The 13,656-nt window shown below is 32.8% G+C and overlaps 1 protein-coding gene across 1 annotated transcript in view; it reads right to left on the bottom strand.

Annotated features, from left to right (window-relative positions):
• The window catches only part of Klhl4 (kelch like family member 4), a 60,268-nt gene extending 48,701 nt beyond the window's left edge, over nucleotides 1-11,567 (bottom strand). The window contains exon 1 of the mRNA XM_051141823.1: nucleotides 10,908-11,567. Coding sequence (XP_050997780.1) covers nucleotides 10,908-11,329 — 422 coding nt within the window. The 5' untranslated portion in view covers nucleotides 11,330-11,567. The remainder of the gene's footprint in view (nucleotides 1-10,907) is intronic.
• Between the last annotated feature and the right edge of the window lie 2,089 nt (nucleotides 11,568-13,656).

Here is a 13,656-nt window from a genome sequence, read left to right as displayed (position 1 = left end):
GTTAAACTGGAGGAAAACAATAGAATGAACAGTGGGTGATGGTGAAACTCACTCATATAATAAGTAATATTTAATAGTAAATTTGAGGACTTATTATACTTCACTCTAGAATTTTAGCAAACTGTCAAAAAATAGAAATCTTCCTTTAAAACAACATTTAATAAGTTCAAGTTTTGAGCACATCCTTTAATATCTGAGACATCTCTCCAGTCAGCTACAAATACTTTGAACTACAAGAGTAACCTGCTTGTAATATACACTGGTGCAATAGTCACACAAAGGTTTGTGGACGTAATCAACTAATATCTGATTTATGTTAATGCCCAATCCTTGAGGTGGAACCCATCCATACACCTACAATTTTTGGATGGCCAGGAATATGAGATTAGAAATGCTAGGAACCTAAGGAAAAACTAAACATTACTGCTATGCTAAAGGAAGATACCAATAAAATGACTCCCAATGACTGTCTTCAATACTCGTAAATGTGTTCCTTGTTCAGCCATCTTCAAAAATGTTTCCTTTGGTAGCAGATGAGAATAAGTACAGAGAAAATATGCAGAGTGAGACACCATGGAATATTCAGTCATAGATGGGAATTCTCCAAGAAGTAACTCCACTAAGGACTCAGGGAACTTCAGGAAAAAGAAGGCAGAAAAAGTGTAAAAGTTAGATGGGTTAGAGGAATCAAGGCCTTCTAGACACAACAGAACTCATATACATATAAACTCACAGAGCCTATGGCTCATGCAAAGGGTATGCATGGATCTACATCAGACGGGGTCCTAGGGCTGAGAGAAGTGGTCACATGCCCCAATCTTAATCCAGAAACTATCTCCAATTGATAGACACTGTTAAAAAAATTAGCTTTCTCCAAAAAAATTTCACTGGGAAAGCAAATCACTTTTAAGGATGGGCTCCATGCCTAGCAATAAATAGCAAATAAAATTTGAGTCAACATAATCATTGGAATTTATTTGTCTCCTAATGTTAAACCGGGGTTCGTTTTAAAAGTTTTATATGACTAGTCCTTTGTGAATACATTATGCATATATATAAAACATATATGACAATTTATGTATATATGTAGTGTTTTGTGTATATTTATTATGGCTTCCTTTTAAAATTGAATTACTGTATGTGTGCACATGTGTCTGTGTTTATATGCATTTTATTTCACTATAGTTCTTGTGTGATCTGTGCCCTAATTTTATTTGTTTGTTTTCTTATCTTATTGCATTTCATTATTGTTCCTTAGATGCATATTTATTATCTAGTGCGAGATAGAAAAGGTGTGGATCAGGATGGGATGGGCAATAGAGAAGAACTGGGAGGAGTAAGAACACGGGTAATCATAATCAAAATATATTATATGACAAAAAAAATCTGTCTCAAAACCAAACCATACCATATCAAACCAGACAAAATACTAGAAAACATCACAAACAGCAATTCATTAACTTCTTTTTATCTATATTAACATGCAGAAGCCAATAAACAATGGTCCTTCTTTACTGGCTTAAATTCCACAGTATCTGCAAAGGCCATCTTTTGTGATAGACAACTTACGCAGACTAATACCTACATACAAATTGACTACTCCTTATCTATATTTGCCAAATGATGTAACAAGCTCATTTAACCACATATATTCTATAAAGATTTGTGAAGTATCAAAATGCATCTTTGATATGATAGGATTGCATTTTCAAATGGCACAGTTAAATTAAATACTTAATTCAACAAAGTTCTCTGTGCAAATTTATCTTAGTATTTTGGGTTTTTCGTATTTTTGTTCTGTTTTGTTTTTGTTGTTGTTTAGTTTGGTTTTTTGAGAAAGAGTTTCTCTGTGTATTCCTGGCTAACCTGGACTTGATTTTATAGACAAGACTGCCCTTGAACTCACAGAGATCTGCATTTCTTTGCCTCCTAAGTGCTGGGATAAATGGTGTATACCACTACACCAACTAATTTTGATACCTTTCAACTATAATGCTAAGTTCAGACTGATAATTTTTTCAGAATGTAAAAATAAAACATGAACTTGAGAAAGAAGTATGGTGAGCATCCAGAAGTTAGAAAATTTTGTTTACAGTTCTGTTTTTTCCTATGAATTGGCTGTGGTTAATTTATAGTTGGGATTTACATTGTATATTTGTGTAGTTCTTTAAAGGCCTATCAAACTCAAAAATACCATAATATTTTAAAATGTGATTATTATGGACAGCTCAATGGAAATAAAATGATCAGAATTCTGTGCAGCAGCATGGTTTAACCTCAGATATACAATAGCCATGAAAATTTGTTGTGGGACCTGGGGAAGAAGAGGAAATCCTTTGAGTACTGTGACAGATCATGATTGGCAGAATAAATATTTGCAGCATATGTAGGATTATATTAGCAAACTTTCAAACTACTCATCAGAGAGTTGAGTAGAGTCCAAGTGATAATAGTACATTATTGGTTACTTTATTTTTGATATTGGAAAATGAAAACCAAATAAAGTTTTCACATTGCTGCACTTATTTCTATTCTTGAATTGAGCCTTTCCCCATTTGTATTTTGAATCATTAGACTTACTGTCCTACACTAAACACAAAGAGATCTAAAGTAAGTTGCTGCTGTTGTAATTGCACTTAAGGCTTTTATGGAGGAAGTGTATTTTCTTTTTCTCACACCCACCATTTTTAAACCATTCTGAACTGCATTGTAAACTCCTTAAGGACATGATCTTTAACATATTTGCTGTTCTATAGTAGAACTTAAGGAAGCCCATTAAATATCAAAGTCGTACAAGGCTTAAGTAATGCTATAGACTATTTATTAAGCATTTTCCTTTCGAAATATTATGAGAAATTGTTACTATAAATCCCAGAAATTTCTCAAAGGAAAAGCTGATTGTAGTATCTTCTCTGTCTCTAAGGCTGCGTTGTTGTGGTCTTTATAGCCTTAGAGAGCTACTAAGGGTGCTCTACTTTTTTATATTCCAACTCAGCTTTTAAGATTAGCTTTACATTACTAGTGCTTTTTGTGCTACTTTTACACCAGAGTCAGTTTCTAGTTTTATATATTTTACCAAATAAAGTGAATATTGCTTCTATTCAACTCCCTTTATTTAATCAACTTTCACTACTCCTATATCTTGGACTATACGATTATGTTTCCTAGTAAAGTTTAGATGTAAAAATAAAAAGTGATTGAGTTAACAACCTGAGATTTAGAATCTAAGTTATCTTAGCTTCAAGGAGATAAATTCTAACACACCAGGCCTACAATTTTCAGCATTTTTGCTTATTAACAAAATTTTCCCTTGCCTATGTACTAATAGACTAAGAAACTGAGAATAAAAAGTGCCTGGGATTTAAGACAGCTAATTACTACCCTAATTACTTGTATTTAAACAACATTCTTAAACTTTATGGTAGGAAATAGACCCATCTATTATCTTATGATATATCTCATTTTTATTTTATTGATTGCAATTTCATTTGCAGAGGAATTAAGAGTATATTGCTTTTTTGCATTATAAAACTTTTTTAGCCCTTTTAGTAAAAAAATCTAAGTTTGTTCATTAATAATGATACAATTTGAAATTATAACATACAATGGATAGAAAAAAACAAGTTTCTTGGAATTTTCAAATCCTGTCATGTTATATTTTGAGATTCAGGGACAATAAATTATAGAATTTTCAAACTTATGATATTTTAAATATGCTAAATGGGCAGTTACCTTACTGGAGACCAGTATTTTGAATTGTTTTAATTGAATATTCCTATAGGGTAGAATTGTAAATATTACTAAAATTTGGCTACTGAGAACAAAGAAGAGTAGGAAGAGTAAAGGGTGAAAGGTACATTTTTTTACAATAACATTTGAAGGTTAACAAAGGTTAAGTCACTATGAATAATAAAGGTAATAAAATGAAGATTACTAAAAAATTTAAGGGTCATTTCTGGAAGTTGCATAAATATGCTCATTGGCATTTTCCCTCCCAATGTAAATTATACTGCTATATAATGTATTATATCTATTAGTTGATTTAGAAAACATAGTTTATACTGTTTCCAGAACACACACACACACACACACACACACACACACACACACAATGTTTTTGTTTAAAATATCAACAATTCCCTTTTTTGCATTACAGTTGGATGATTATAAACAAATTGATTTAGATTTTTCTCACTTATCATTTACTGTTCTTAAGTACTTTTAAAAATACAACTGGAAAATTGTCTCTTCTACTATGCCTAAACATTTGACATGCTCTTTAGTAAAATTATCTGAATTGAATAGAATAAACATAAATAAATTGTACTCATTGGCTATATGATCCCTGTATCATTGGAAACTAAAGTTTTTATATAATGATTAGTGTTTTATATGTATTGATACTTACTTCTAAAAAAGCAGAAGACAGCAATGCAAATGCATTTTAAAGTGATAAGTGATGTTTTCATTTGAAAATATTGATAAATATTCACTGTTACTAGTATCCATAGTATATTCAGTGATTAAAGTGTGACATTTTAAATTGGTAACTGTGTGATATTATGAGTTCTATACCAATATAATTTTTACACACTAAACGATAATCATGGAGAATTTCATCTGGATAAGACTATTCCATGTTGTTATTAAAACTTTAGTTAACTACAATAGGATTGTCTTTAGAATATTATATTGTCATAAAACAGAATATAATCATTAGAGAATGAAAATCAAGATCATTATCATTTTAATGGTTGTGGAAGAATACAAACATATTAAGAAACAGCAAATACTCACTTACCATAATTGTATATAATCCACTAGTGTTGACTTAGAATATCTATTTAACATGAGGACCATTGGCTTTAGTTGCCAGAAAAGAGACTATGGTCAATACAAGTTTAAATCTATTTAACATGAAGATCATTGTATTTGTCATAAAAGAGACTATGGGCAAAAAGAGATTAAAAGTTGAGCAAAAGATTCCATTTCTAAAATGTTTGGAATTACTTCACTAAATTTAAATAAAAAATGCGCTATATTTTCAGTGAAAGATTTTAAGAACTCTTATATTCTGTATAGTTTGCTTTAAGTCACATTCAAGAATTTGTAACCTCAACTCTTCTATAAAAAAATAACACTATAGTTTATTCCTAATTTTTCCATTTGAAATCAGTTTCTATTGAATAATGCAGTGTAAAGTTAAATAATGCAGGCCTTGTTCCTTAGAACACCACACTATTTTTGCATTGCAAAAAGATATGCAACCACACATACCCAGACAAACATTTCACAGAGAAATATTAATTATCCATATGAATAAGAACTCTACAATAAAAGCTTTCCTTAGAAAGTACAAGAGAGGGAAAACATGTAAAGCTTTGTGTGTGTGTATGTGTTCATATGTGTGTGTGTACCAGGAATATAGTAAATGTTGAAAGAAGATGAATTTTGGATATGCCAGCTTAATACCAGTTACTACCATCTCCCTTTGCTATAAACAACTATAGTTCACTATGGACTAGCTAATAATTCACATTCTTTTTGCATTGTTAATGCTTTTTTGCAAGAAATTTTACTTACAGCGAAGCAATTCTGAAATTTTAGGATTATGATCACTTTAAGAGTTGTCATTGTTATTAGACAAAATTCATGAGGTTTTTAACCCAAAAAGTACACAAATGTTTTATATTATTAATCCTTGGAATTCTTTAGAATAAACTTTTGCACGAAAGAATGGGGAAAAAAAGAGTGAGACACTGTGGCTATGCCAGATAAATTATCACATTTGGATTTTTTGAATAGAAATATTGATGTATGTTTTGTGTATTTTAAACATGTACCATGCATATTACCCCAGATATAACAAACATGTTTGTATTTTGTTTGTATGAGAACATACATGCAAGAGCATCACTTTTTATTATGAAAATTGGAGATTCTGTTGTTAGAGAAAATTAGGCCTCTCAATTCAGTTTCTCTATAGTTTTATGCACTGAGCCAGGCATATGAAATAAACAGTGATAATATGCATTGTAAAATGAGATGTGGTAAACAAGGTTTTACCTATTCACTTTTAAGAGCATTACTATTCAGTACTGTTTTTTCTTTTCTTCTTGGTTCTTCATTTGTGCCTAAATAATCTTCCACATTTCAAATTTATCATTTACTTAAGATAAAATTTTGTTTCTTTTTTTTAAGATGTATTTATTTTTTATGTATATAGTGCTCTGCCTGCATGTACACCTGCAGGACAGAAGAGGGCATAAGACTGGATTGTAGATGGCTGTGAGCCACCATGTGGTTGCTGGGAATTGAACTCAGGATCTCTGGAAGAGCAGTCAGTGCTCTTAACCTCTGAGCCATCTGTCCATCCCAAAAATTTGTTTCTAATGCATATAAAAATGTGTGACTTATAAGTAAAATTGCCTTTTAAGAAATATACAAACTCTGCTACCCCATTTTTGACCACGTCCCCTGGATGGGGAGGCCTGGTGGCACTCAGAGGAAGGATAACAGGTCACCAAGAAGAGACTGGATACCCTATGAGCATATACAGGGGGAGGAAATCCCCCTCAGGAACAGTCATAGGGGAGGGGAGTAGGGGGGAAGCAGGAGGAAGGGAAGAATGGGGGGATACAAGGGATGGGCTAACAATTGAGATGTAATATGAATACCTTAATAAAATTATTAAAAAAAGAAATAGAAACTAAATTTATTTTTTCCATAAATAATTGCAAAGCTACCTGTAATACTATGACTGTAACCATGAATATTGTCCTGGTGATATTTATTATAAAATAATGTATTCACATTACATCCTGATATCCTCTCACTCTTATCTTCCTGTTCCCAACCTCACTCCCTCTTCTACCCTATTCACCTACCCCAGATCTCTGACAGGTGGTGTCTTCCTCCTCTACCCTCTGACCACAGCCCATTAGTTCTCATCTGGAGGGCGTGCGTCCCATTCCTCTGTGTGCCCACAGGGCCTCTCCTCCAAAGGACAGTGATCATCCTGGTGATGTCTTACACACATATCATCCTACCTTGAAATTTATATTTATTTTAAAGGAGCATTAGACTAATGAGTAATTAAAAGACATATTTTACATCTTTCGATGTAACAATCACTTGCACATCTAAAACTGGTTTCTTAAAACACATTTCATGCCAAGAAATAAAGATGACAATGACATCTTTTAAATTCCTCTCATTTGTGCATTATTATTGCTTTATTAATATTATCTCTCAAAACCTCTCTGCTCTCACTGTTTCTATTACACACTGTGCTAGAAGATGCTCTGGCCTTTTAATGCACCTAGTACACTTCAATCACATGGTCATTGAAAGTGTTGTTTTACTTTCTACAAATACTACACAACTGGCTCTTTATTTTGTCAGAGAGAATATTAGAATAAGTTTTAGAAAGAATAATAGAATAAATTTCATCATTTTCAATTTAGACTTCCTCATATGCTTTAATATTTTCCAGGTAGTTTTCATATTATATATTGGTTTTGGGAGAGAGTGAAATCCATATTGAATTAGTCTCTATATGAGTAATTTTTTTGTCAAAAATTCAACTTCATGGTCAAAGGGTATACACCTCTCTTTATGAGGCACATTGTGTTGGAGTGGAGTATCCAGTTGCTTAGATAGCATAGTACCACCATGGATACAGGATGTCTGGGAGGTCACCTCTGTGTTCATTGGGCATGGATATGATCATAATATCACCAAAATAAACAGAGAAATGTGCAAGGTTTTGTTCATCACTTAATCTGAGCATGTTTTTTACTTCCTTCAAAGGGGACATATAGCACTGATTTGCACAGAAAAAGTGATGTTAAGGACTCTTCTATAAAACAGTGACAGTGACCTCATACTTGTCTCACATTTGTGGGTCAGGAGCTTGGTGTCTTTCACTGTACTTGAATCTTTGATCAACTTTGCTTTGGATATCCTATCACTATGTGAAAGAATACTTTCTTTTCCACTCTATCCCCTTTAATTTTTTTAAGACCACTAATGGCCATTTAAAATTTGTATTTTGGCTGTTTACCCCCTCTTTTTCTCTGTCTATTAATATGAATTTATAATATGCATATACTGTGAAAATAGATTATTACTTTTGATTATTCTCTATTTCTAACACCTAGCAGATTTCCTGAAGAAACTAGATACTCAGTATTTGTGGATTTACTTACTGAAAAATTCTGCCATTAATACAGTTCTCTTTTCCTGTTCTATATTAATATTTACAAGAACAACAGAAAGTGATGAGTGAAGGCAGAATATTGAGTCATATCTCATAGTCTCAAACTAGAAAGGTATACATATTAATACATCTGTGCAGTTGTTAGTTTTCCAAAACCTTACAAGTCCAACAGATAGAAGAGCAGCAATGCAATCCTCATTGCTTTTGATGTCCTTAAACTAAGAGCTCTTTAACTGTCAGCTTAGGGTTTGTGCTAGTACTGTAAACATGCCACATTCATTTGATTTAATAACTGATGTCGATTATATGTGGGTTAATTTTAAAACTGTGATTTTTCACTAAACAATAACACAATTAATTACATAGGAGCATTCAGCTATGGCTATAGCTAAATATTGTTTCACTTAGCATGATCATAATGTAATATTAGAATGTTCTTCATTGGAAGTTTATAGTTGAAACAAAGAAGAGAAAAATCTTTTCTTGAACAAGGTAGTTACAGAAAAACAAAGATGCGGAGTTGGCTGATACACTGATGAGAGCAATATTGATATACTCATCATCATAGTGTTTACTTTTCCTTAATATACTACATACTTGTGATTCATGCTTGTAAGTATATATATGAGCTTTTAATTATTGTATCAACATATTAATAAAACTATAGCATGGCATATTTAATATTCTGGAAAAATTAATAAGACTCATTTTGTTATACTAAATACTTGTAGATTAGTCCATTATGGATTTAACTTCTATAATACATACATACAGAAAGTAGAATATCTCAGTACTCTTTGCTAAGGTATCAAAGCTCACCCATTCTACTATCATGATTTCTCCATATGGGTTGCTGTTTATTTGTTGTCAAAGTAATTGTATCAAGGATGTGGCACACTGATGTCAAATTGGCATACTCTTTTCTGCCAATTATGCAATCTTGCTGCAGAAAAGAGAATTAAAGTAGCAAGAAATCCCAAAGCTCTTCCTTGAACTCTCTTTGAACAAAACATGGAAATTTATAATATGTGCTAAGAGGATAATAAGCCATAACATTTTAATTAATAAGCTCTTCAACTTAGTCCTTTCCTTGGCACACTTATAAATACTTCCTGTGTTTATTTTAAGAAAATACTAACTTTCCTATGAAAATTTCAGTATTAGAAAAATTCTTTGGAATATAAGTAATGTCAAAATCATAAATAAAATCATCTGGTGATACTTTAGACTGGACATTTTAGTCATTTTCTTCTAGCACTTAACTTACTTTACTCATTTCTATTCTATTCTGTTTTAGTCTCAGAAACTAAAATAATTTTCTTAGGAAATGACAGTGAGTTTTTAAAGTTTGTATATAGTAGAGTTAAATATATGTATTAGACTTCAAATTGTCCTTTAAAAAGTATAATAAAGATAGTTAACAGGAAAATATTTTGATTTAAAAACTCTGACTCTATATATTCTGAAATTCTTTTAGTTGTATTAAGTTCAGTTTTCAATCTTTAGGTAAAGTAAAATGCATATGCTCAGAAAGAAACACATGAAATCTTAAAGGTTCTATATTACAGGAAATCTAATATGCTTAAAGTTATCTCACAAATTCATTACATAGTTACATTTCATTAAGACCAAGTTCCTTTAAAGCTCTAATTTTGCATTTGTGATTTGTCTAGATATACTGAACAATCTCACACAATGAGAAAAATACTACAGTCCTTAATAGAAACACATGTCAAGCTTCAAGATTTCCAAAGTTAGTTTTTCTTCATGATAGATTATTTTGTGATTTTTCAATACATCAAAACAGGTTCTTTTTTCTAAAGCAGTTTTAAAACGTAATTTCAAATAAAATTCGACTGTGACTTAATCAAATTAATAATGTATTTTTTGTACCGGCAATACAAAAATGAATGATGCAGTAGGTTTACTAGAGGACAGATTAAACATTTCTTTCATTCAAACCATAGTGATGAAAGCAATTTAGGATTAAAATCACATGTTACAATATTTCTACCCCAAATACATGTTCTGTTTTCTTAGTTCATTTTAATACCTTGAAATACTTGGCATTTCCTATTTTAAGATCTCGCTCATGTGAGCAACTTTTTATTACTTGCCTAATGAATATTTCTATGTTTACAAACTAGCTGTGAAAATCATGCCACTTTAAATGACTCTCAAATCCCAAGGTATTTTATATATTCTCTCTTTAAAAGATACACAATTTCAAAAACATTACCATATCCTAAGTAGTAAGCAAGGATATGCTCAACAGTTAGAACTCGTATGTATTTTTCTCAAAGGTAACCCTGTTCATAAAATCAAAAAGCGTTCTGATTTAGTGCATTTGTCAAAACTATCATTACTGTTGGACATCTAAGCTATTTAAGATATCTGCAAAGGTTAGTCATTTAAAAAAATGTCTCTTAAAACAAAAAGACAATTCTGAATAGATAGGGAATGTAATAGAAGTAAACCTACCATAGGAAAAATAACTTCCCATTAATTATCAAAATATATGCGTGATTACAGTGTTCTTTCACAGGTAGGGGTTTATTGAAGACCCTGATTGGCTGCATACAACCTCAGAGATTATTGTAACACTTCTATTTAGCACGAAATGAGACTTTTCTAGAATAAGTTAATCTAGGCTAAAGCTTTTGCTTACATAACCAAAAACTCATACCTTGCTCTACAATCTTCTATATTGTCATCACTCATCATCTCCAAATCTCGTGAGCTCTTGTCACAAGCTTCTTTGAGCAAATTTTCTTCTGGAACGCCTTTAGGAGTGTCTTCATTTGCTTGAAGATGTACTATTATGTTTTGTTGGTGCCAATTCTGAAGGACTCTTTGATGGGTAGGGGCTGGTCCAGGCACAGGCGTCAGTATGTTGTGGTGGACAGGACTATTGCTTTTCTTCAGTCCGTTTCTGTCCCGTGAGTGGTTCTTCAACCTGCCCTGAACCGGGGTCCCTCTATGCTCATATCCTTCCTGCTGAAGGCAGCTTCCAGTGTTAGGCGATCCTTGAGAAGGATGACTAAACCATCTCCAGCGCAGCCTCAGGATCTGTTTCACATCAAACTCTTTCTTGCCTGACACTGACATTGTTTCTAGAGGAAAGACAAAAGCCTTCTCTAACAGAAAGGAAATGGAGCCTTTGTTATCTCTTGTTTCCCTGCCTCTTGTGTAGAACTAACAAAAGCACAAATGCTGAGAGAGAGAGAGAGAGAGAGAGAGAGAGAGAGAGAGAGAGAGAGAGAGAGAGAGAGAGAGAGAGAGAGCGAGCAGTCTTTCCTGCTTTCTCTCCCCTCCCCCTCTGCCTGTGAATACTTCCAGTTTAGCTGAAGCAGAAAGCTGCCGCTAACAGTGTAGGTGGGAACCCATACTGACAGGATGATGAGGTCAGACCTTAAACAAGTAAATCAGCTTAGCACAGGAAAGCAGCTACCACAAACACACTCCAGCTGCTAGATTTGCAAACTCAGAGCCCTCACGCCTAAACTCGTAAATATCTAATCCAGCTGCTTTGATGACAATATGCATAGCTTCCACTTAAACTCAGGCTTGTGAGTAAAAGCAAACTGTTTAAAGTCACATCTACACCCCCTCCCCCCAACCACTGTCATAGTCACTCCTTTATAGCCCACTTTTAAAACTGTGCCAATTTGTCCCCGGAGAATTAGTCATGGTGAATTCGTTATGATCTATTTTGAGATTCTTCTTATGGAAAACTTGAATATAGCTCATTAAGGAAAAGCATCGTATCCTCAGTCCTCTTGTGCAGATCTGCAGTTATTATATGCAAAGCTCTTCTGAAAATGTGACGCCTTCTGTGTAAACATTCTATTCTAAAATAGAAGCTATAAAAATCATAAAATTATGTTGATTTGCTGTGACTACTCCCCCACATGCCTACACACACATGCGTGCGTGCACGCACGCACACACACACACACACACACACACACACACACACACACTCATCCCACTAAATTCTGTCGGAATAGAAACCAGCTTAAGCTAACATATGGAAAGAGAAACAGTGTTTTTCTGATTTAGATTGAAAGAGATATACTCTATTGTTGACCATAGCTTGAAAATAATCGTATCATTCTGACCATTCTGGCCTCTCACCTATAAAAACACTTCTTTATCATACCATGTACTATCACAGGCAGTGATAAGATTTATTTTCTTTGTTCAGAAGTCATTTTTAAAAGGATAGAGCAAAGCATGTTTTAAATTAACTCAAAATCACCATACTGTTAGTAGTATCGAAAATACTTTGACATCTGGTTCAGAGTAACTATTTTATGCCAAGGCAAATATTTCTAATTCACATTAACATATAACAACAGTATAATGCCAACTTCATTGTACAATTTGTTTTAAAATATGCCCTGCTCTTCTGTCTTACACTCACTCATATTAATAAAGGGGAACTTATCTTAGCACAACTTTGAAATCAATACTGAGTTTGTAAGATTTTGAGTTTTGACTTTGTAGTCAATGAGCTGTGTTTTCCTGAAGAAGACACTTTTTTGCATCTCAGTTTCTTCAGATGTAATATGGAAAAGCTGAATAGATCTCTAAGTATCTACAAATACAAATATAAAATTATTTTAAAAATAAATTAGAGAAGGAAATTAACTCTTATAAGTTTGGGATTTATCTCCAGTTGTGTATAAATAGAATCACATCCTTCCCTTTTCCATATCCTTTTGTAAGTATGATTATTATGCTATGGCTAACTGACAGGGCTACACAGTACCCATATACTTGATTAGACATTTATTTAGCTGTTTCTATGAGGGTGTCAGTGTAAGTTTAATATTTACATTAACAGAGTGATGAAAAGAGATTGGCATTATTCATTGTGATACAGCCAACTAGTGGAATGCATGCATCTTTGTACAGATTTAACTAATATTGGCTCTTCCTGGAATTTAGACCTGAAATAATTGAAACATGAACCACACAAGCAGAGCATGTGCATCTCCAACTTCCTTGCTACATATCTGAGAATCCCAGCCTCAATAATCATATAATTTGTTCCTTTGTCTTTATAATCACTCTCTCTTCTCTTCCATCATGCACCCTATGAGTTATATTATCTGGAGAACCCTGGCTAATGCAGTAGGTTTGACTGATATCCAAAAGTAATTAAATATATACCAATATAATATAGAGCTCATTTTGTGAGCAATTTATTCTCATCTCCAAATTTCTAATCTATTTTCCCGTAGATTCTTTAGTCCTAGTGTTAGCAACTATAACAACCTGTCAGCTTTATGGCCAGTACTCATCATGCTAATAAGAAATAACTGAATAAAACATCTGAATAGTTCTTTTTATAAGTTCAATGTGCACAGAAAACTAAATCTGGAGTCCTTTTGCATTATCTAAGTATGTAAGACTCCTAGTAAACACCC

Source organism: Acomys russatus, chromosome X (assembly GCF_903995435.1).
Source record: "Acomys russatus chromosome X, mAcoRus1.1, whole genome shotgun sequence".
NCBI lineage: Eukaryota > Metazoa > Chordata > Mammalia > Rodentia > Muridae > Acomys > Acomys russatus.
This window is presented reverse-complemented; position numbering and strand designations above follow the sequence as displayed.